The following is a 21,849-nucleotide window of genomic DNA, read 5'->3' as shown; positions in this document are numbered from 1 at the left end:
AATTGAAAGCAATTTGGCCTTGGTGTCTAGCTATTTTCAAATAAATGATGAAGCCACGCATTCGCCCGGTTCCAATCGCATTCATTTGGCTATGTACATTTTCGTAGTGTAATAAAACAAATGTGTAACTTTTATATCTTATCTGTGTTTGAACCAAATGTGTCTAGCACTCTACCAGAGAAAACTGTTAATTTTACTTGTTCTAAGTTTTTTTTTTTTTTCATTTCAGGAAGTCCTCTTTGATCTGACCAAACATTTCTATACATGGAATAATTACTTCTAACCAGTTTTTGTTTTTTTCTAGTGTTTACAGTTGCTAATGCAAAGTGAAAATACTGTAGTTTTTTTTATCTAGTGCATTTCAACTGGAACTTTGTTTTCAATCAAATTCTAAATCGCTGTGGATATCGGAAGTGGAACATTTTTTATTGTTCCGTTGACTAGCTATTGGGAACGACTTCAGATATATCTATAGCGATTTCATGAGATTCTATAGCGTTGATTCTAGAGTAGCAGCAGTGCAACACAATTGAAACAGACATCGAAATACCTTTGCTGAACTTTCCAGTGGATTCCAATAGATGCAGATAGCATTGTGAGCTACTTCTTCGATGCAACCGATGAGGCCCGAGCTATTTTTCGTATCTGCAGATGACGAAAAATAAAAACAAAATAAAAGATGAATTAACTTTTATTCACTGTAGGCCTCGGTCACGCTACAAACTAACGGGTAAAAATGATAGGCGATCATCTGTAAGTAATAATCGTATTCAGAAAGCAAGCAGCTACTGTTCTCATTTGCATTTAATTATACTTGAATGATACGAACCTGCTCGCCTTCCAGGCACATTCCGTATGGCAAAAAAAAAGATGGTTTAAAAATGCTACGATTTGAAAATAGAGGTATTCTATTCGGATTGGAAATGTGTCATTAGAAATGCTTAGGTTAAAAAATACTGGCGGACTCATAAACCACGACTACTTTTCCCTTTTTCTTATGGTCTGGTCATCTGCGCGACCGCTTTTACAACTCGACCGTGTTTTATTTTGCAAGTTTTGTTGTGTTTTTCTTCTTTTCGCCCCACTATTTTTATTGCATGAACGCGAGGTCTCTAAAAAAAACTTTACGAGTCTCTTTTGAAATATTCTAGCTGGATCCTCCTGTACAAGTCACCGTAATGGAAACACTTTTGTTTAATAGTTGTCTTTTTAATGTTATATTGTCAGCTATTGTAGCATCTAGTGCCTACAGGATATATACGATTGCATGTCAGAATTCCACCCTTTTGATTTATAAAAGTTTGAAATGACTACAGGAATTCCGATGGAAGCTTCCCACTTTGACCATTCGCCCAGACGGTCGAATTTATAAAAAAAAACTGCGAGAAATCGAGCAGGAACTTATATAACAAGAGGGGGGTCTTGTAACAATGTAGAGGAGCTGAATGAGACTCGCCGTTGCAAACAGAACGGACAGGAGGGGTATTGAAAAGACAGAAGTACAGGTCATATATATAGGAGGGCCATTTGAAAGGAGCCATCGTCTTTGATGGCCACATACACACGGGAAAATAAGTTAGTTACCAGATACCGAGGATTGATAAAGAGAAAGAGAGGGCAGGGGGGGGGGGATGCGGATAGGTAAAGAGTTGAGAGCCGCATGCGGCTTTTGTAGCAATTTGATGCCCGTGAAAACTCTAATAGAAAAGGGTCACACAACTCTCTCTCTCTCTATTTCTCTATGGCTGTCTTCCCCCCTCTCCTCGGCCGGCAGAGCCGTAGTCTTTCCGCAACGTTTCACCGCGGAGGAAATATAATTCAGGTGTACGTGTGCAACCGACCATCGAGGCTGTGACTGCCTGCCTGCCTGCCATCAACCCCTTTCTCTTGTGACCGTCCTGCATCATATACTTTCTTCTTCTTCCTCACAGCTCAAACTCTCCTTATCAAAAATGACGCAAAAGGTCACGCTGCGTGGACGAAATCCAGCGCTGTGTCTGTGTTGCTTGGCCATATAAGTGGTTAACACGACAGTTTCAACGTCTCTATTCAGAGAACTTCCTATCAGACTTTTGGAGCCTTGATTATCAGGCTGCTGGCCAAGGACCATGCAACGAGCCAACAGAAAAACAATACAACAACCCCAAAATAAGAAAAATAAAGAAAGAAAAAAGAAAAAGAAATAAGAAAGAAAAAACACACCACACACCACCCGAAAAAATCAAGACGTGAATAAATGTGAGTAATCCATGGCCGTCGCTTCGCTTCGATCTTGTAGTCCACTTTCTACCTGTTCGTCGGAGCTGGTTTCCAAGCAGATGTCACATCGAGATTATTTGTGTTTGATCTCTTTCTTTTGTCTCCTCAAGAACCTTAACTCTCGTCGGACGCACATGCAACAGCTCTCCTTATTCCAGCGCGGAGCATTAGCTATTCCGTCAAGACTGCGGCCAACATTTCAAGAATCCCAAAAAAGGGTAGAGATATATACATAACAGGAGCAGCACGGTTTACTGGGCTTGACACGTTAGCTAGATCAACCTGATTTCCCTTCCTCATTTTTTCCATTTTCTCCCCCATCAGTCACTTCGGCTCTCTCGCTCTTTCTTTTCTCATCATCTTTTTCGTGTCTCTCTCTCTCTCTCTCCATCTCTCCATTCTATACGCAACAGTTGACGTCTCCGGCGCAGTTGACGTTTTTCACGGTCTCACCGGTTTCGGTCCTCTGCTCCGAGAAATCAAATCGACACAGACATGCGCTCTATAGACTATATAAACTCGGCTGGAAATTTAAAAAACCCAAACGGACAATTCGAAACAATGTCCGTCTATTTCGCTGCCATTTTTTTTTCTGCGTATATATTTACGACGTCAACCGTTTTCCCAGTCAGAAAAAGTCAAAGGACGACGTATAAATATAAAATCACGAAAGTGAAGAAGAAGAAAAAAAAAATAACGTCACTCGGTTGCTTCTATTTTGTCTTCTAGCTACTTGATATTCAACCAAGATTCGTTGATAGTGACGAGGCTGGTATTAACTATTTGACCCATCTCTCAAACTTGTTAGAGTTGTTGGTTTTTTTGAAATGTCGAGCTTGGCGACATATCATTGATCGGGCCGAGCCCGGCAAATGTTGCGTCAACTTTCACGACGGACATTTTCATCTCGAGCAGCCATATCAGTTTGATCTAGAGTTAGGCGTCTCACATTTTTTTAGGCGGAGGAGAAGAAGAAGAAGAAGAAGAACTAGCTACGTATGTGGTGATCGTTCATACCTGCATCGAGTATTCGTTGCTTGGCGCTGTGCTGTCGGCCGTGCCAAAACTGCCAGGCCTTGGCTTCATCCTCGGGACTCTTTTCCTCTCGGAACACCAACATCACCATCGTCTAAAATGAATTTTCAAAAAAAGGAAAATCTGTAGATAAATATGAACGCTGAACACATTTACAACTGAATAAACGATCAAACTATGAAGAATGGCACTATTTTGATAATATAAATAAGCAACACCGTACGGGCCTAAGTAAATCAAGAGAAATAATCCTATTATATCAAAGATGATTGGTATACAATGTATAGCTAGAGTACGTCATGAACCTGCAATTGAGTTTACACATTTTGTTTATAACAAGAGGTTTCTAGCATGTGCGAAACGATTTCGCAATCGTCTTTCCTCGGCAATATACTTGGCGCGTGGTTGCACGAGAACGCGTAAACTTGTAACGGTGAATTTATTTTTTGTCTGCTTATTATTGTTTGTTTTGTTGGTGTTTGGGAAGTAACCACGCCAGTCGTTTCTGTCTACCTTGTCAATTGTGGGATGAACAAAAAAAGAGAAACAAAAAGAAAAAACTCAAAACTCAAATTCGAAAGTCGGTTGAACTGCCACGGGAGTGCCTCATGGTGGCGCGCTCAGAAAGAATCTAACATCGCCATTGCTGTTCCAATTTAACGTGGAGTGCGGGTTTTGTCGTTCAGTGTGATTATCTACTCGTCGGACAGAACTGTGACGCCCTCTCTCTCATTTCAAAATCACATACGACGTATACGTCTACCCAGTTCTTTTCATCGTCGGAGGACTAATCTCAGCGGTGCAACTAGGTCATGATTTCTGACAATCTAATGAACTGTCAAGGAAAAGATGAACGATGGATAGCTGCGAGAATAATTAGCCGTTCTAATTTCACAAAACCGAAAATTTAACTCGCAAAAAAGAAAACGAAAAAGAAAAACAGAAAAACGAAAACTGTGTACCTTAACGGTTTGGTTTTTTAATGGTCGCTCCGGATCGGGGACGTACTCGAGGGTTATTCCGTAAAATTGGCCTTTGTTAATGTAGGTGATGCGGTCGTCCTCTCTCCGCTGCGAGGTGGAAATGGGAGACTCCAAGTAGTAGCGGAATCCATACTGGTTGAACCTGTTAAACGTTCACGAGATTGAATTCCATGCGTTACAGTTGAACTTGAACTATTCACGTTATTGAATGACGTAGCTGTTCCATGTCTAGTACAACAACAAAAAAAACCTAACAAACTGGATTCCGTTTAGGCTACTAGTTATTCATCATTGAACGGAATTTTCACGGTCAAAACTATACATCCAATAATAGATTCACGCCACTTCTCTTCAAATATTGTGCTGACTTATTTCGTAGAGTCTTGCGCCGAATGCGTTAAACGAACAATTAAAAATTCAAACTAGGATTTTCAAAAGTGCGTTTCAACTCGCAAGCTCTATCTATACGGAAATGCGCAGCGTGCACACCTCAATTTAGTCGTAATGGATTTAATACGCAGAAATCGATCTTTCTCGACAGCCAGAAGAACCTTGAAGAAATGCCTTCGATCATTCTTTTTTCGCCTCGAAGGAAATGTTAACTCGCGCAGATAGAGGAGGATAAACTGTATCCACTACTGGAAGCATCGTGCATGCAGCATAACAAGTTAACTATATCTATCCCCATTGCATTGCCAAACCGAAAAGTGCGTGGGCAATGGCGTCAAAGCATAAGAATAACAGCAAAGGCTGCAGCAGTGCAGCTCCATAAGACTTTGTATACGCCCGTCTGCGTTAATTAGTTCGCAGTACCGTATCTTATATGAGTGGAAATCTAGTTTAGTGCCCACTTTACTTTACTACGTGTTTAGGGCATGTTAACATTGCCAATAAAACGGACGTTTTTGGATGAAAAAAGGAACAAACTATATAACAACGTAAGAATTATGCTATAACCACAGTGCTCAGCAACTACCCCGAATTAGCCGCTGCTAACAATAGCAACAGCCAACAGCTAAATACCTTTTGCGGCGAAATTTGCGGACTGAATCTGGGAAATCATGTTAGCCTACACTCCATCCCCCCTTGAAGAAAAAAAATATTGCGAAATCTAGATTCTACTACCTTGATTATAGTGAAGCATCCAGATAGCAGCTAGTGAATAAGACTATGGTTTGGCAAGAGTTACATCGCCCCATCACTACACTTACATTGCCCAACAATATCACATTTACTGTTATTTTCACATTGCAGTAATGTAGAAATATAACGATGAAATGGGGATGTCGTCATGTAACTATAGCAATTTGATTTGATTCTCACGGACCATTCAATTAGATTTTTCCCTGTTTCCATCGCTATTAAACATTATATTGGAAAGCGCCAATCATGTTATACAGATTGATAGTCTGCGATAATCTGTTATTCGTAGGCCTAACTGATTTATGCAACCGAAGCGTAATAACTGAAATCCAAATGAGGTTTCCGTCGTTGGGAACAGTTGGATAAAGACATATTTAAAGTTAAAAAAAAATAAATAAAATAAAAGAATAACTTACACTTTTGGAATCTGTATTTTGTCGACCTCACTTTGCCGGTTGCAGTCTGGCCAAGAACGTGAACGCGATGAATTTAGATGTGCACTACCAGGTGACATGCTTGATTTTGAGTGCTCACCACCTGATGTCGGCGTCCGGCTTCCTTCGTCGCTGCCGCCGTGAGCGCTGTTGTGATGCTGCTGCTCCGACGACGGGTGCTCGATGGCCGGCTCGCCGATCAGTCCCGGGTATTCCGTGTAATCGAAGTTCTGCCACCAATCAAACGTTAGCGCCCAACAGGAAAAAAACAAACACAAAACAAATAGCATCGCGTATGACGTCATCACAAACCGCATTACAATGATTATATTCTCTTTCCGGTTTTACCGGTCTACGCGAGCGCGTACGCGAGCTCACGAGTTTCGCCCGCTCACGTGTGTGGGGTGTATCATGCGCAGTATTGCGTATGACGGACAAAGAGAGTGAATAATAAATATAGACCGACTTCAGGTTTTTTGGCCTGCTGATGCTGGTGTTATGAAACAGCGTTCATTCCTACTTTGAACAAGTTCTGAAACGGTCTGCTGCGCAGCTGTACAAACTTTTACCTGTTGAGCGACGGATTGATCGCGCGGCGTGACGGCATCGACTCCGATTCCGCTATCGGGCGAGGGCAGGTCGACGGTCAGTCCGGTGCCCTGCTGCTGCTGCTGCTGTTGCTTGTAGACGCCCGGCTGGTTGTTGCTGCTGCGGATGAATCGATCGCCAAAAGCGCTTTCGTGGCCTTCGCCGTAGGCCAGCTGGGCCACGGCACGGGCGTATTGCTGGTCTCCGTTGCTGCTGCTGTTGGCGTTGGCGTTGCTGTTGTTGCTGGCGCTGCTGGTGAAATAGTCGCGGTAGAAGGAGTCGCTGGAGCCGACCGAGGAGCTCACCGCGTAGCCGCTCGGCTGTTGGCGCAGCGTCGATGATGGATGGATGGCCGTGTAGACGCCGGGCTCGTTGGGTGAAACCAGGCCGTAAGCGGGGCCGGGAGATGAATCGTAGCCATGGTTGTTGACCACCTGAATGCTGGCCAACCCGCTCTGTTGGTGCCCGTTGCCGACGGCCCCGCTGTTGCTGCTGTACGCCGACGGTGAGTATTGCTGCTGCAGCGCCGATTGGATTCCGGCGCGGGCCAGGTCCAAGGCGGCCGGCGACATCATCGAATCGCCGTCGTGGCTCGGCTGCGACGAGATGGGGCGCCGGATGTGGATGACGGAACCCGAGGGATTGGCACCTCCTTCCCGGCTGCCGTCGTTGACGCCGCCGCTCATGACGTGCGAGATGGACTCGAGCCGCGGGATCATCTCGTGGACCAATTCGCCGTCGGCCAGAACGCGCGAAATGACGGTGCCACTGACGCCGCCACCGCCGCCACCACCACCGCCGCTGTCGACTTTGTTGTTGTCGTTGCTGCTGGAGCAGACGATCCTGGAATCGGGATGATGGAGGGCATGGCGCAGGTTCCTCCTCGTCAAGTCCTCTGGCTCTTTTTTGATTGCGAGTGGGTAAATGTCCGGCTCAGAAGTAGCCTGCTCGTGCGATTGGTGATTCTGTTGGCCACCGATTTCTTTGCCGCTGGACAATCCGTCGGCTGAAGACGAATGAGAACCGCCCATTCCGCTCCTACTAATTAAGGAAAGAAACCGTTTAGAATACAAAAACACCAAATGAATTGCTGGCTGCGTATTGTAAGTAGATTTGGCGCACCAGCTCGGCAAAATGGGATGCTGATGCGCCATTGTTTTCACATTGCCAAATGTCTGAATAAGCTAGGCCACGCATGGTTCCATTAGCTCAGGGCACTCAATGTCCAACTATTTTCTAGTTATTAGATTGCAAGTAGTGTTATACATACAAGGAAATGGACAACTTACGGCCAAAGGTCATTCATGGATTTGCCGTCTTTGTGACCAGGTTGAACGGAGGACGAAACGGGCAGACTGTTGATGAGCGAGTGGTGCTGATGGGGTTGGTGGTGGTGTTGGCTCTTGCTGGGGTAGTAGTGATGCTCGTACGAGACCAAAACGCTGCCGACCGAGTTGACGGACGAGTCTTCGTTCAGTGCATTGCCTCCTCCCAGGTGCAGCATGGCATTGGTGGCGGCGTGCAGGGGGTGCTCGTAGAAGGTGTTGCGCCAGGCGGCATCCTCATTTTCGCCGGCCGGAGTTGCGGCACCGCCCGCTCCGCTGCTTCCGCTGCCGCCGCCGACAGCGCCCAACGTCTCGGCAGCAGAGCTCATGCGGATCCGCGTGACGCTCGGCGACGAAGGCGACGAAGGCGAGGCTCGCGACGGAGAAGACGACCGAGATCGCGAGCCGGGTTTCAGCCCACCACTTTTCACCGACGGCCGAAGAATCTGCGGCATAAGCTGAGGCCGGTCGGCGGGATCGGCGGCTCCTGCTGGGGCTTGGCTATCCTCAGCTGGAAAATTCTCCTGTGCTTCCCTGCACAATCGAATACCGAAATATTAGTTGTTGTTTTTTTTCCCTTTTATCAAAGGCTAGTTATTTCTATTATTTCGAAACTTATATATATGCATCCACAAAATGGAGAATGTTGAAATAAAAACCAAAGTCTGACATGTTTATATAATATTCTGATTGGCTGGGGCATTCTATCTCTTACGAATAATTGACGACGACGAGGGACCCAAGCTAATAGATAATGACGGGATTGGAAATTTCCATCGGGCATTTGAACCATTTGGGAATATAATAAGGGATGGAACTTTGGGAAGGTGAGTGATAGCAGGGAGGGGGACAGGGTGGCGGCTGTGTCTATAGTTATTCACTCCCCAAAAAAAGAGATGACGGCATACTCGTAGCCGAATCGTCTCTCCGCTTTTAGTTGAGCTGTCGGCGGAGAGCCCCAACTGCCTGCTGTGACCATCTACGAAGATTTTAATTGGAACGCTGCGCTGAGCACGAACAGCGCGCCGATGAAAAATACGTGTGATAACATCCGAAAAAAGAAAAAAACAGAAGAAAAAAGTTAATGTCATTTTGAAATATGGACGCAGACAAACTATGGGGACAGTGTGTTGACTCAGAAAGGGAGGGATGAGGGGGGATATAGACTGGTGGAGAGAGAAACCAAGTCAGTTGAAGAAGATGTCGACTGGCAGCGACAAAGTGCTGTTGCTCTTATCAGAACTTTAATGCCGTCTATGGATAGATGCTCTTTCTTTGGAACCAACCTGTCGGTCCTGAGCGTTGACGTTTCGTCGTTGATAAAAAACTGAAAAACCTACACACACAAAAAAAATGTCGAGAGACAAAAGAAGAAAAAAGAAAAGAAAAACAAAAAACAACCCGAAAACTGGAATGAAAAAAGAGAAACAAGCCGCGCCGCCGAAAAAGTTCCTCTTATTAGAGCTGCACTTGGCCATGTAAGAGATTTTCGATAGGAACTCCTGGGTTCTTGTCAATGCCAAACACGCGCATTTCGATCGCTGCCATTTAATTGGCAGGAAAGAAACCAGTCCGAGTCTCTCCGAGATCTATCATAGAGAAACGTTCCCGCCCAAAACAAAAAAATCCAACAACAAAACAAAAACAAAAACGACATCTGAAAAACACGAAAAATACCAGAAAAAAAAGGGGATGACTATGTTAGGATCGTCTTAATTGTCCCAGTGAATGACAGAAGATAGATGACTTGTGTCTGCTAACTCTCTGTCGGCTGCCGTGGAAATGCGCCTCGGGTCAACTTTGGCTACCAGCCGTTGGTTTAACAGCTCAGAAGCCCATCCCGAATGCGCAGCCATCAGAAGCCAAACGACGAGATCGACCAATGAATTTACAACCTAATCTGTGAAAGGAAATTGACTATGGCGTCAGCAGGAGGTTTTTGGCCTCTGAATTAGATCTGCTGGACGTTTGCAGGGCATCGAGCGGGAAAGGTACTACTTCAACTTGGTTTAGTGCTAATGATATGTCTTCAAAGCACGACTATAACATTATACTTCCGGATTCGGTGATTTCAATTAACGGCCAAGAAATTTCGAATGAGGGGAGATATTGCATCCGGCTTTCTTCTTCGGTAGCAATCACGATTGAGATAAAAAAGGCGATAAAGGAAATGAAAAATTCAAGCAGAATAGGCCAATCGAAAAAAAAAAGAAAATGAAATGGACTTTTTTAATTTCTGTTAACGTTTCTTTGATTGGATTCGAGGAAACCTTTCGGACGGCACTAAATTTTATTCTAATGAGGTCAGAGCATTGGACAGGCCATATGAGCATCAGCCAAGGCGCATCCCATAAGAGCGCGTCTTGGACGTCTGACCTTTTCCATTTTGTGTATGCAGACATTAGGATAAGGCTCGCAACAGGTAACCGGTAGTTAATGTCGGTGGAATCGAGCAACGTCTCGGCCTCCCGCGATGCGTTTCTGGACCACCGGATTGAGTCGCTCCGGACGCCCGGCGAGGGGAGCCCCATCATTTTGGATGGGTGTGGTGCAAAACTCATTACTTATGCATTCAGGTAATGGCCACTAACTGTCGTCGGATTCCCATTTCCCATCCGCTTATACTCTTGTTTATTTTCTCTATTTCACAAACACGTGATTATAATAATACTGAATAAACAGCACATCTATTTCTTCTTTATTGTACGGCTTAATAAAGCGCAATGTTACACCTATCGCTTTTTCATTGTATGAGTTAGTTGATGTGCCATTCTTTCTCCATTCAGCGTCGAGTTGGAAATGGAGTTGAATGGAAACTGAAAGATGAGAAAAAGCCAAAAGAAGAAGGAGAAGAAGTTGAAGAGGAACAATACCGCGGCGAACATCTCATCCGCTTGTTTTTATGAGTTTTATGACCTTAACCAAATGGATAGACTGTTCAATTTATTGGCTGTTGTTGCGAAAGAAAAAAAAAGAATCCTAAAGGCTGGAATAGTAAAAGTATTTGGTCGTATAACCCATCCGCGCGCCGGGTTATTTCTACTGTCATTTGACTTCCTTTCGGCTCTTTTTTGAGTTTCGGTTGACCCCCTGCCTTTTGCTGGTGGTGTTGTCCCTCTCAACTCTCTCCTCATCTCGTCACAGTTTTGCGCTGCCAAAGTGGCGTATTGCCACTCGCGCAATTTACCCACAGAAGGGAAAAAGTGGGGGGAGAGAGAGAGAACGGAGAGCGGCCATAAAGCTGGAAATAAAAGAGGCCCAAAAAGAACGGTGTGTTGCGCGCGGATGGCGTCTTGGGTGAAAATGGGAAAAAGGAAGTTGGAGGGTAACAAAGATTTCTCAAGTTTCCTATATCAATGTTGCGTCAAGTGTAGGTGGAAGGGGAAAAAAATAAAGAAGAAGAAGGAGGGTATAAAGTTGTGCACCCAGGTGACGAGACCTTTTTTTACGATCAGCCGACGCTCGTCTTTTCTTCCCCCTCCTGTTCTCGCTCTCTCTCTCTCACACACAGAGGCGGGGACCAAGATAAGACGATGATTGACTTGAAGAACGCTGAGCCTTCCAACAGAGAGAAATATAAGAAGAAGAAAAAGGAGAATTTTTCTTTTTTTCCTCGGCTCCCAGAGGCAGATGTACCGTGCGCGCCGCACGTTATTTGAATTTTTTTCATTCGCTTTGTGAGTGTATGTCAGTGAGTGAAAGTCCGTGTCGAACTTTCTGGGATATCGAAAAACTTTGAAAGACGACTAGCAAAATAATACAAAAAGAAAAAGAAAAAAAAAGGTTTCAAACATTTCAGCAAAAGGAAAGGGAGAAACTACGGAATATTATGTAAGGAATAAGGGAGCGCGCGATCCATTTGAAGGCGCTCTTTACGAACTGCTGAAATTTTATGACCTGGCCTGATCTCATATCTTTTTTTAGCAGAGTTATATCTTCCCCCCTTTTTTTTCCTCCCGTCTTTTTTCGCAAATGACGAGAATGCACGGGCGCGCCACATGGATATAGAAATTCACGGGAAATGTTTTTCCCAGTAAAAAAAGAAATTTACGGGTGCGACCGAGAGAGACCAGCAACAACAACAACAAAAAAATAGCGTCGGGAACAGGCGTGTGGGTACCAAATAAAGTGCTGCTTACCTGATGGATAGAGGAAGTATTCAATGAGTAATGGCCGATGGAGGAATGAAAACGTACGACGTTGTACCACAAACCACTGCGGTCAAATCAACGAATAACCAGCAGATGACTTAACCCGTCATTCGATCGCACAGTCTCAGTGGGTTTCTTTGATTTCAAAAACGAGAGAATAGTTTGCACTCAATGTCGTTCAACTAAGTCCAACCAAATGTGAAACACCAAAATAATAGCACAGGTTGAGTCGGTGCCAATGATTTATTCCGTAATCTGTAATTCGGTAGCGAAACTGTAGGGTAGCAAACTCGAGTGTTTGAACGCTGCGTGATGAGAGTGCTGCCGCCTTTGATACCGACTTGCTGGCCAGTGACTGTGCCAAACGCTGGGAAAGCAAGTAAAGTCCTTTCGGTCGTTCGAGTTTAGCCAGCCTCCAGCCATGCCAGCCCCTACCATGACTGAACTAGCTTGTGCTACCCTTTGCTTCAGGTCGGGGGCCTCAGCCTTTGGCCGTTCCTCAACTCCTCTATACGGCTCTTGACGCTCAACAATGAGTTAAAGCAGCGCCCCTTTCTGCTAGAGGCGCGAAGATTCACCAATTACTTTGCATACGAGGGACCGCCTCCTTCCCCGTACACTAGTTAATACCCACAAGGCTCTCCCCCCCCCCCCCCCCGGTCTCTCGCTCTCGGTGCACTCGTCTCCTTCTGCTACGATCCTATTCTTCAGGCTCGCTCATTCAAATCCGCCCGTAGTTCATTACGTCGCCGAAAATTCTATCAATTCTTTTGAAAACTGTGTTCATTTCACATCGGAATGGAATTTCAATTTACGTGCGAAGAGAAGGAACCGATCACACCGATTTCATCAACATTCCGTCGTCTACACTTATATGTGCTCATCTATGCTGATCCTCTCTCGGTAGAATCGCGCAATAATGAAACATTCAAGTGACGAGAATCAAAAAATAAAAATTCGAAAATGTGAAAGAGTCGAAGAAAAGAGAAACGAAATTATGAATATAGACTTTGTGATTCTCCGAGCATTTTCTTCTTCGCGATGAAGTTTTAAGATTGTTACAAGTGAAACCCACATTTCTATAAGGGCCCGAGGTAATGCGTGCAGCCAATATATATATTTAAGCTGAAATCAGGCGGGAGTTGGGTTTCCGAGGCATTTATTGCCACTGACGTACCGAGAAAGAAAACGAAAATTCAATTCAACAGCAATTGTACGTGTCCTATACCACACACCATATTATTCCTTTCACAATATTTTGATCTAGTTTATTGCTCCGTACATCCTTCTGTCCGATAGGTCAGTCAAGATGATGCAAGATGCTAAGAGAGTTGGACAACGTTAGTTAGGTAACTGGAAATTTTGTAATGCACTCAGTTCCAAAGTTCACGGACAAATTACCAATTACATCAACTTAAATTTGAATTTCGTTATTAGCAGTTGAACGCTACAAGCAGATATATTATGTAAAACACTTAAAACTGTATAATACGTGGGCGGCACTAAGCGCTTATTGGGGATTCGAATTCCGAAAGCTCTATACCGTTTAGGCTACAGAAAATCTAATTCAATAAAGATTCAACTGTTAAATTAATCAAAGTAAAAAAACAAAAAACACGTTGATTTTTGAAAAAAAAAAATAGTTGAAGTAATATAACACCCCCTACTAAAGATCTGGGTACTTGATTTTATTTTATTGACTAAAATTTGGGTACGAAATCATAAAACTACAAATGAACAATAAACGAGTAATAAATTAAATTTGAACCAAACTTGCGAGCAAACTTGGTTTTATCTTGAGTTAGCCAGCGCAACACGCCTGTCGGCGACCAGTTCCAAGTGTTCTTTATGCAAATCAGCAGCTGCCGTTAGTTAGGCCATAGACGGGGGAGCAGCACTGCAGCACTTTAATAGACGGACCACCCTTTCCCATGGTCGAAATATCGGCATAGAATAAAGTAAGGAAGTAGATGAGCGGAAACCGTTGTGTATCATCGACTATTATACTTTACTCTTTGTGCCCTTATGAAATGTAGCCTACTGTGCATTCTTGAAAGACCTGTTGATTGAAACGAATGGATCGCTGCATTTCAATCCCAACACATTTACAACAATGGGAGGGGAAAATAAGATTCAGCCAAAATATAAAAAAAAGAACATCAAATTGTGTTTTTTTGTTTTTTTGTTTTTTTATTTTTAATTGCTGGCCTGGATTGGTATAAATGATGAATACGTGCAGACTGCTTATATAAAAAAAAATATATAAATACCTATCCATCTCTTGAGGATAAGGTGGAGTTCGATGCTTACGGGCTGGTTCGTTTTTCTTAAAGCCTGATTGGTCTTTAACCACTGAGATGCAAATTGTAATATCGCTCTAACTGTATAAGATTTCCTTTTTCAAATATATCAGGTCAAATTTTGTTGTTGGTATTGGTTGCACTAAGTATGCTTTAAGTGATTGATAACAATTCGTCAATTTTATGCGATTTCAAGATCATGAATTAAAAGTATTGATACTCAACAGTTGTAAAAAAAATTGCATTCAAATTTACCTATGTATATTTCTATCTGTCTTTAAACAATTAGCAGCTTATATGGAATTCTGACAATTTTTTTATTTTATTTATGTTTTGCGGCTTCAGTAATGAACCATCTTTCTGTTCATCAAACACTGATGGAGGCAACTGGTTGAGTGCATACCCTTGCTCAAACCATTACCGGTATTTAAATCGGCCAAAACCAAAACTAAAAGTCACCGGTGCTCATAATAGGCGGAATAGGCTAGAAAAACAATTCTAATCAATTATTGTAGGTAAGTTCAAGCTTTTTTTTTATGGAAAGGCGATATCAGAAGATCAGTGGTATAAATCTTTAAAAAATGGTATCGACGACAATGGGCGTTTTATATGGAAATACGGGATGATGTCTAACTCTTATTATACTCAGTCAACAATTTCAGAAATGAGATTTTAATTCCATGGCGGGAAACATAACAAATATAATATTGAAAAGCCTGATAACTGGCAAATTCAATGACAATAAAGTCGAGCCCCATTCCACTTGAAAACTGAAAGAGTCCGATTCAACAAGGTTATTCACTTATCCCCCCTCCCCCCATAAGCGTTTATATTCGAAGAAAAACCGCTTTCGGCGTAAGATAGGGTTTGAAGATTGAGAGACTACCTACCTCGATTTCCATCTTGCCTCCATACAATTCTTATAATAGACTTCTACATAGGCTCTCGTCTCTCTGTTGAGTCTGTGAGGGAAGAACAGAGAAGGGAACTGCCAAGCTCTGACAGGTTTGCTCATAGTCAAAAGAAGTACACGTTTCCAAACTAGGCCTTATTCCGCCTGTAGGCTAAGTAATCCACCGTGTTGGAGGGAATCAAATGAGTCGAAAGACTAGGGCGCATTGGAAACGAGCCAGGTACTCAGAAGTTAGAATTCAGGTAGGCGTCGCTCATGTTCATGCCGAGAGGTGACTCGACCCTATTCAACGTTCAGCCTGCTAGCTGATGGATGGCGTCAATTGGCTAATGAAATTGCATCAGAGCAAGAGGGAAAGAGTCGGAATAGAAGAAGAAAAAAAAAGCTTATTTAATGCTTAATTTCATAGGCAGCTGGCAGCTCGCAGGTTGTCGGTGCGATTGCTGTTCATATTGTTATGGGATAGCTGAATATACACAACTCGGCTGGGATTATACTACGGCTAGCCATTATAGTGGTGTGCGTATATAGCTCATCGGCATATTTTTTTGTTCTCAGAACTGAATACTATACAACAGCCGACCCGACCAAAAGGGGTGGGGGGAGAGAACTGTCCCGACCGAGCCGTGCTGGGAGAACGCTCCAAGAAAGCTTTCACTTCGACACTCGACGGACTGGCTCACACAAATAAAAATAATAATAAAGAAAAGAAAACAATGCGAGAGTGAAGGATGCCCTCTCGATGTAATCTCTGTTCTTTCAATCTGAGCTGCTGACTCGTCTATAATACACTCCGATTTCGTGGCCTTCATCGGGAAAATTCGTACACATTTTCGGCTGATGGGCTCATTAATTCCCTTTCATCGCGAGGTTTCTCATCAAGGTTGCAGCGAATTAACGCTGGATTCGTTGGAACAATACGTGGTGACCTATACTTCAAATTCAATCTAGTGACTCTCACTAGCTCGTTGCTGATCTTCGACCATTTTTTTCTCCTTGTCGCCTTAGAGAAGGAAAAGGAAAACACGCAAATGAAATCTCGACTATTGATCGCTAATAAGGGTGAGCTGAACCACGTAGAAGGCCAACTGCTGGAAAGAAACGCCAAGAACTTAGACTTCTTAATTTGACTCTATGTACACGTCGTATCTGATATCAACCGAGAAAGAGGACAACATTGAAAAACTTTTTATATAAATGCCAAGATCTTGCTAAAAGCAAGGGACAAGCCGGAGCTCAAGGTTTCTTTTTGTTTTAGAACCGCTTTAGAAGTGCGCACATAACACTCGATTGTATACCCTTGATTGTGACTCTTTGGGGAAAGAATCGCTGCCAAATCAACTGAATTGACAATTGCTTGGATTTCCTATAGCTACGCAGCAAAATATTTTCACGAAGTGAAGGAAAGAAAAAACCCATAGCAAATAGTCTTATACGTTCTCAAAGAGGAAGATTGGTGCAATGGACTTTCGGCTGACTCTCTCCTTTCTTAGTGTTTTACCTTGTTTTGTTTTTTGATGCATCGCTCCGAGACCTATAACTTTCTCCCCGCTTCTTTTTTTTTTTTTTTTTTTTTTGTTTTGTTTTTTTGTTGTAGTTTTTTTTTGTCACTTTGGGAAATGGGTTCCAGATTTGCATTTAAAGTTTAAAAAAAGTGTGTGGGGGGACATGGTTTTGATGTAAAAAAAATTTCGTTTGATTAAAATGCGAAAAAGAGTTTGCATTCAAGTTCAAGATTAGAAAAGAGAGGGAAGGCCCGCTCATGAGGCAATAGCGATGCGGGTGATAATGCGGTATGTGAGCGCAGTTGTGCTGCGTGAATTTACAAACTGCCAGCCAAACGGTCGGGCTATTTGGGCGACGAGCGCCAGTTTTTGAATGAGCGTATAACAACTGAGTCGAATCGTCTAACGCTATACGGACTCTCGTCGAAGCAAAGAATGGAGAGTGCTATGGAAACAAAAAATTCAAAATCAAGAAATGATGGATGAGAAAGGATGGGAATCAAGATCAAACTTATCTTTTGTTTCTCACCAGAAATTTCCGTGTAACCTTGGATGGCGATGGGGACGGATGCGATAGACGACGGACTCTCGCTGTATAGGAAATCTATTGACCAGCTTTCTTTTTCCTTAATATTTGATGGTGTGATTGTGACGATTGGGCGTGATCGCAGTTCTACGCCAGCCTGTGCGCCCTCTATCTCATGTATCTATCGCTATCAGTTTAATAGAAAAATGGTGTCGCTCGATTTTTCTCTTTTTCCGAAGAAGAAGAAGAAGAAGAGTTCACTCATGTTAGTTTTTATATTTATTTCTCTGGCCACGAAGCACAAAACAAAATTTCGTGTCCTGTCTTCTCCTTGGTCATTTTCTTTTGTCCTAAAGTCATCCTTAGTTTATCTTAAGTGCGAAATCATTGACCTACTACATGCTTGGATTAATTCGTAATAAGCGGAAGGATAAGAATACATTGAATCACATTGAATCAATTGCAAACCAGTTTTCGTCAACTTTTTTAAACTTCCCCAAAAATTTAATTGACAGAACTTGTCTGTTTCTTTTTTTGAATTGTTGTCTTCAACTTGTCGTTTGGAGTCGATGCCCCAATTTCTCCATCCTTCTTTTATTAAACATTGTGTGCTGTGTCTTCCGTATAGAAGAAGAACGTTCGAAGAAGCTGTGAATGACCGTCCAGTGCAAGTTGGGAACGGGCGAATGCTGGCAACTCGTTTTTATGTACAGGTACGTACGTCTTCTCATAGTGACATGATCTCGATCAAAGATTTCCGTCGCAAGATAAGAGACAACTTGCGACAACCTCGAGACCCATCCTCGGCCGTGGGAACTGTACACATGCTAATCAAAAATCAAGTTCTACTATCAGACGTTCAACCGCCTTCACTACAGCATACGACGAGGATTCTACCCGCAGCCGTTAGTCCGTCACCTTTCATCCTCATCATGTTCAGCAGCATCGTTCCGTCTGACTGACCGGCATGTCTGATTGATTTGACGTCAGGTTTTTTCTCTCTCTCTCTCTCTCTTTCCAAACTTCATATTAATTGAGAAGAACTCTGAGAACGACGTCAACTTCTTTTCATTTTTTTATATTTTTCTTATACATTTTTTGTGCCTTTGTGCGTAGACGCATTCCTGTCACTTGATACATTTGTACACAAATGTGAGCGGGTTACAGGCTTATTATTGCTCGCTCACGATTATCAATCCGTTTTCCCCAGCTTCTCATTGGAAAGTTAGTCAAGTTCCCACGACAGGGACTCGGGAGAACTCAAACGAGAGTAGGTAGTGGACAAATGTTTGATGGATTTGTGTACCGATAATTACTTACTCAATTACCACGATGTGACTCGTCGTGCACGTAAAAGAAACTAATGCACGATTCTGGAAGGGACACGTTTTACGCAGTTCAAAAGACTGCAAACGAACAAAGACCTGCCATCGCGCAAGGAGATAACCTGGCACTAATGAAGAGATGCTGTTATTGAGAAACGGAGGGAAAAATGAAAAGCATGACAAATCCTTGATCTTATGCCGAAAAGAAATCGTACGCCGTTTTTATCCTGAGAACAGGTGTATACCTATCAAAGATGGCGTTTCTGTTATTGGTTACGCAGGTTACTATTGTGTGCTAATACTATGCACCGTCTTTGGCTATCACGTCGACTAATAAATAGTGCTAATTTGCAATTTGAATTGGATTTGTTGGATGGAAGAAATGAAATCAATCGTTCAAAGTTTAATTTTGTCCGGTTCCTTGTCGAAGATATTGGGCTATTTTTGTCGATCACCTAATCAATTATTCATATAGCTGGCTAGACGAGGTGGTTTATTTTATTTTATTTTTTTTTTTGGTGTTGCATCAGTCATCGAGACTATTATTAGGCACTTTCTTTTACGATCTCGTGGGTCGGGACAATAAACAAAACTTGATGTTAAATAGACAGTGTGTTCTTTTAATCCAGTTCCGATATAGTAGACTTTCCGGTGTTACGTGTTTCTGATCTATAACGAGTGCGCAAAGCACAAGTTTGCGAGTCTGTTATCCTGCCTAACAACTGTGTTACATTACCAAATACCAACACTACACATATAGCCGGTCAAATCTCGTTTTCGGTTATTCATTCTTGACGTCCAAACCAGCTTTGTGTGTATTCTATCCGTTTGTGATGATTCATGTTTGTTATTGATGGTGACGGAAGGTCTGCGAAATCAAGAAACGGAAGGCGCGTCGTGACGTAGTGATCAACGTAATGCGCTTTGCAATTTATCAATGGCAAATAGTCTTATGAAATTATCAAGCCAGTCAGGTTAAATCCCTGTCGGTCATTTCTCATTTGAAATTCATTTGCTTCAAACATGCAGGTTGTCTTCGTAAAATGTAAAGCATCGCTAATAGAAAAAGTCTAAAGGATATCATACATTTCACGTCTAAAAACGTTATAAACTGCCAAGCTTGAATTTCGTCAAAATCACGGAAAAGTTATACGGGTACATAGAATTCAATTTTTTTTTTTCAAATGTCCATTAGAAGCTCTGAAGCTTATCTAAAACGAAGGCCTAGAAATCTATCCACCATGCAACAACGAATGTGACAACCCAAAATAAGTAAAATCCGGTAAAATCGCGCTGAATTAAAAAGTTGAAAGTTGATCATCGATTTACCGCTAAAACTATTTGATAACGAATAACTTGATTTCTTATAGATTTGCTATTTCACTAGAGAAACAAGGGCAATTTTAGAAAACGTCTTCGCGTCTTTCATTGTTGTCTTTCATAATAACTTTCATGGAGGGGAAAAGGAGGACATAATATTGATGGCCGAATACCAGCCCCTTAACCGTCTTGAATGGGAACCTTTTTGCAGATTAAGGGACTGGAATAAGGGGTACAAAATTGCAGAAAAAATTTAACTAATGCGCCATCTATTCCTAATCACCAAGTTCCGTTTTTTTTCCAGCTTCCAAATGAACCTGGAATCTCTCTATTGCAGATAATGGAAATGGAACATGGATGAAGATCACGATTCCCGAGTCGATTTTTTCCTTATTACTAATAATTTGACCACAATGTGTTTACTGGGCATAATTAAAATGAATAGAAGAATTCAATTCAAAGCTCGGACATCACATCATTTTGTTGATAGCATTCGTATGAGGTATCAATTTTCGAATTATGGCTAGAACGAAAAACATAGAAAGTTTACTTCACTGGTTTATCTCTGTCCCCTTTTTTCATGTAACATTTAATTTTTGGTAGAAATTCCCTTTGAAAATCAAGATGCATGAAATTCGATCAATCGCAGTCAAAAGTTGAAAAGACAACAATAATCATTTAGTTAGGTTTTAAATAAGAGCAGAAAATCGAAGCCTCACGGGTCCATAAAGCAAAGAATCGAGAGGGTATGACTAATGAGCTGTCAAAGAGGGCAGCCGACTTGAGAGCAGCGTGGTCCCCCCGATGTTGAATTCTTTTGTTTATGCGCTCGCCGAAGTGAAGGACGCCGACATGTTCTCCATGCGGACTGTTGTCTATCTACGGCACCGGAGAATGTCGATGCACGGAGGATAGCAACGAACGAAGTAAAGCTCTCCAAAGTTATGAAATCCTAAACGTAGATTCCCGACGTTTGTATATGCTCTATTCAGGTGGACTTGAACGAACCGTCAGAATAAAAAAGTAAAAAAAAAAAAGAAAAGTAAAAAAAAAATAAGGCATGCAGCAGCTCTACGTGGTTCTGACGTAAGAGCGACGTTTCTGAAAGTATAGGTGAATGTAGCCGCGCATTCGAGACAGCGACGTGTATTGTGAAAACAAATACTTCAGCCGGAATAAAAACCCAACAGAACACAAAACAAGCAAAACAAAACCAACGGCGAGAGAGTAGTAGTACGTTCCTCAGCTAACGACATAGTGTTGTAACGATCCAACGAATACCAGTCTTTCCATTTTTAATTAGTGCTGCGTAGATCGAATTGATACGTGCTCCATTTTCTCTATGGAAACGAAAATTCACCTAAATTCACTTCAGTTTATTTGGATAGAATCTTAACGCAGAGGCAATTCCTCATTCCATTTAGCTCAAAAGGCAGCCTAGCTAGGCTACCAGCTATTTCTCGGCGCGACCTTATCAAGCAGAAGTTTTGCATTCATCCGACATTTTAAAAAAAGCTTCTCCCAAATTCTACTTTTTACGTGACAGTCTATTGAGGCTCTTTGTATTCCGTAATTAAATTTCGGCGATCTACAACTGAAAAAATAACTGAAATAAAAGAGTGCGAAAAACTGAACAGCATTATTATTTGTGTTCAACACCTGCAGCATTTGAAAAGCCTCAGAAACAAATTGTACTTTTAGTACCGGTACAAATAACTTTTCAGTGTGAGTCAATAATAATCGCCAACGAGATGTTGTTACCTTGTCTGTACCGGTATCAAAGGGACTTGTATGGTCGAGGGGTCTCCAACCAGTCAACCTGACTACATTATATGTTACTGTATTTATATATATACCCAAACTGAGATCGAGAACAGTGATGAAACACATCAACAGAGTTGAATAAAGCTGAAATTTCGTTAAATGCGTATGCTTGACACGATTAATGTGTGCAAGAGATTTAGTTGACGCGATTTGAAATGAGGAAACTTCCTCATCAAAAAAACGTTGTTATTGTATGGAGTCGTCATAGTCATTTTCCA

General features: G+C 42.3%; 1 protein-coding gene across 5 annotated transcripts in view; it reads right to left on the bottom strand.

Annotated features, from left to right (window-relative positions):
- The window catches only part of LOC124192856 (protein grainyhead-like), a 29,919-nt gene that overhangs the window by 7,187 nt on the left and 883 nt on the right, over nt 1-21,849 (bottom strand). The window contains exons 2-8 of one of the 5 annotated variants that reach the window (XM_046586355.1): nt 7,732-8,301; nt 6,424-7,483; nt 5,958-6,084; nt 5,837-5,882; nt 4,257-4,419; nt 3,277-3,388; nt 551-645 (exon numbers count right to left, since the gene is read on the bottom strand). In XM_046586355.1, coding sequence (XP_046442311.1) covers nt 551-645; nt 3,277-3,388; nt 4,257-4,419; nt 5,837-5,882; nt 5,958-6,084; nt 6,424-7,483; nt 7,732-8,301 — 2,173 coding nt within the window. Of the gene's footprint in view, nt 1-550; nt 646-3,276; nt 3,389-4,256; nt 4,420-5,836; nt 6,085-6,423; nt 7,484-7,731; nt 8,302-11,906; nt 12,377-21,849 lie in introns of those variants that run through there. The other 4 variants (XM_046586354.1, XM_046586356.1, XM_046586353.1 and 1 more) reach the window with 4 other exon arrangements.

Source organism: Daphnia pulex, chromosome 4 (genome assembly GCF_021134715.1).
Source record: "Daphnia pulex isolate KAP4 chromosome 4, ASM2113471v1".
NCBI classification, from domain to species: domain Eukaryota; kingdom Metazoa; phylum Arthropoda; class Branchiopoda; order Diplostraca; family Daphniidae; genus Daphnia; species Daphnia pulex.
Note: the sequence above shows the minus strand (reverse complement) of the source record. Positions and strands in the feature narration are given on the sequence as shown.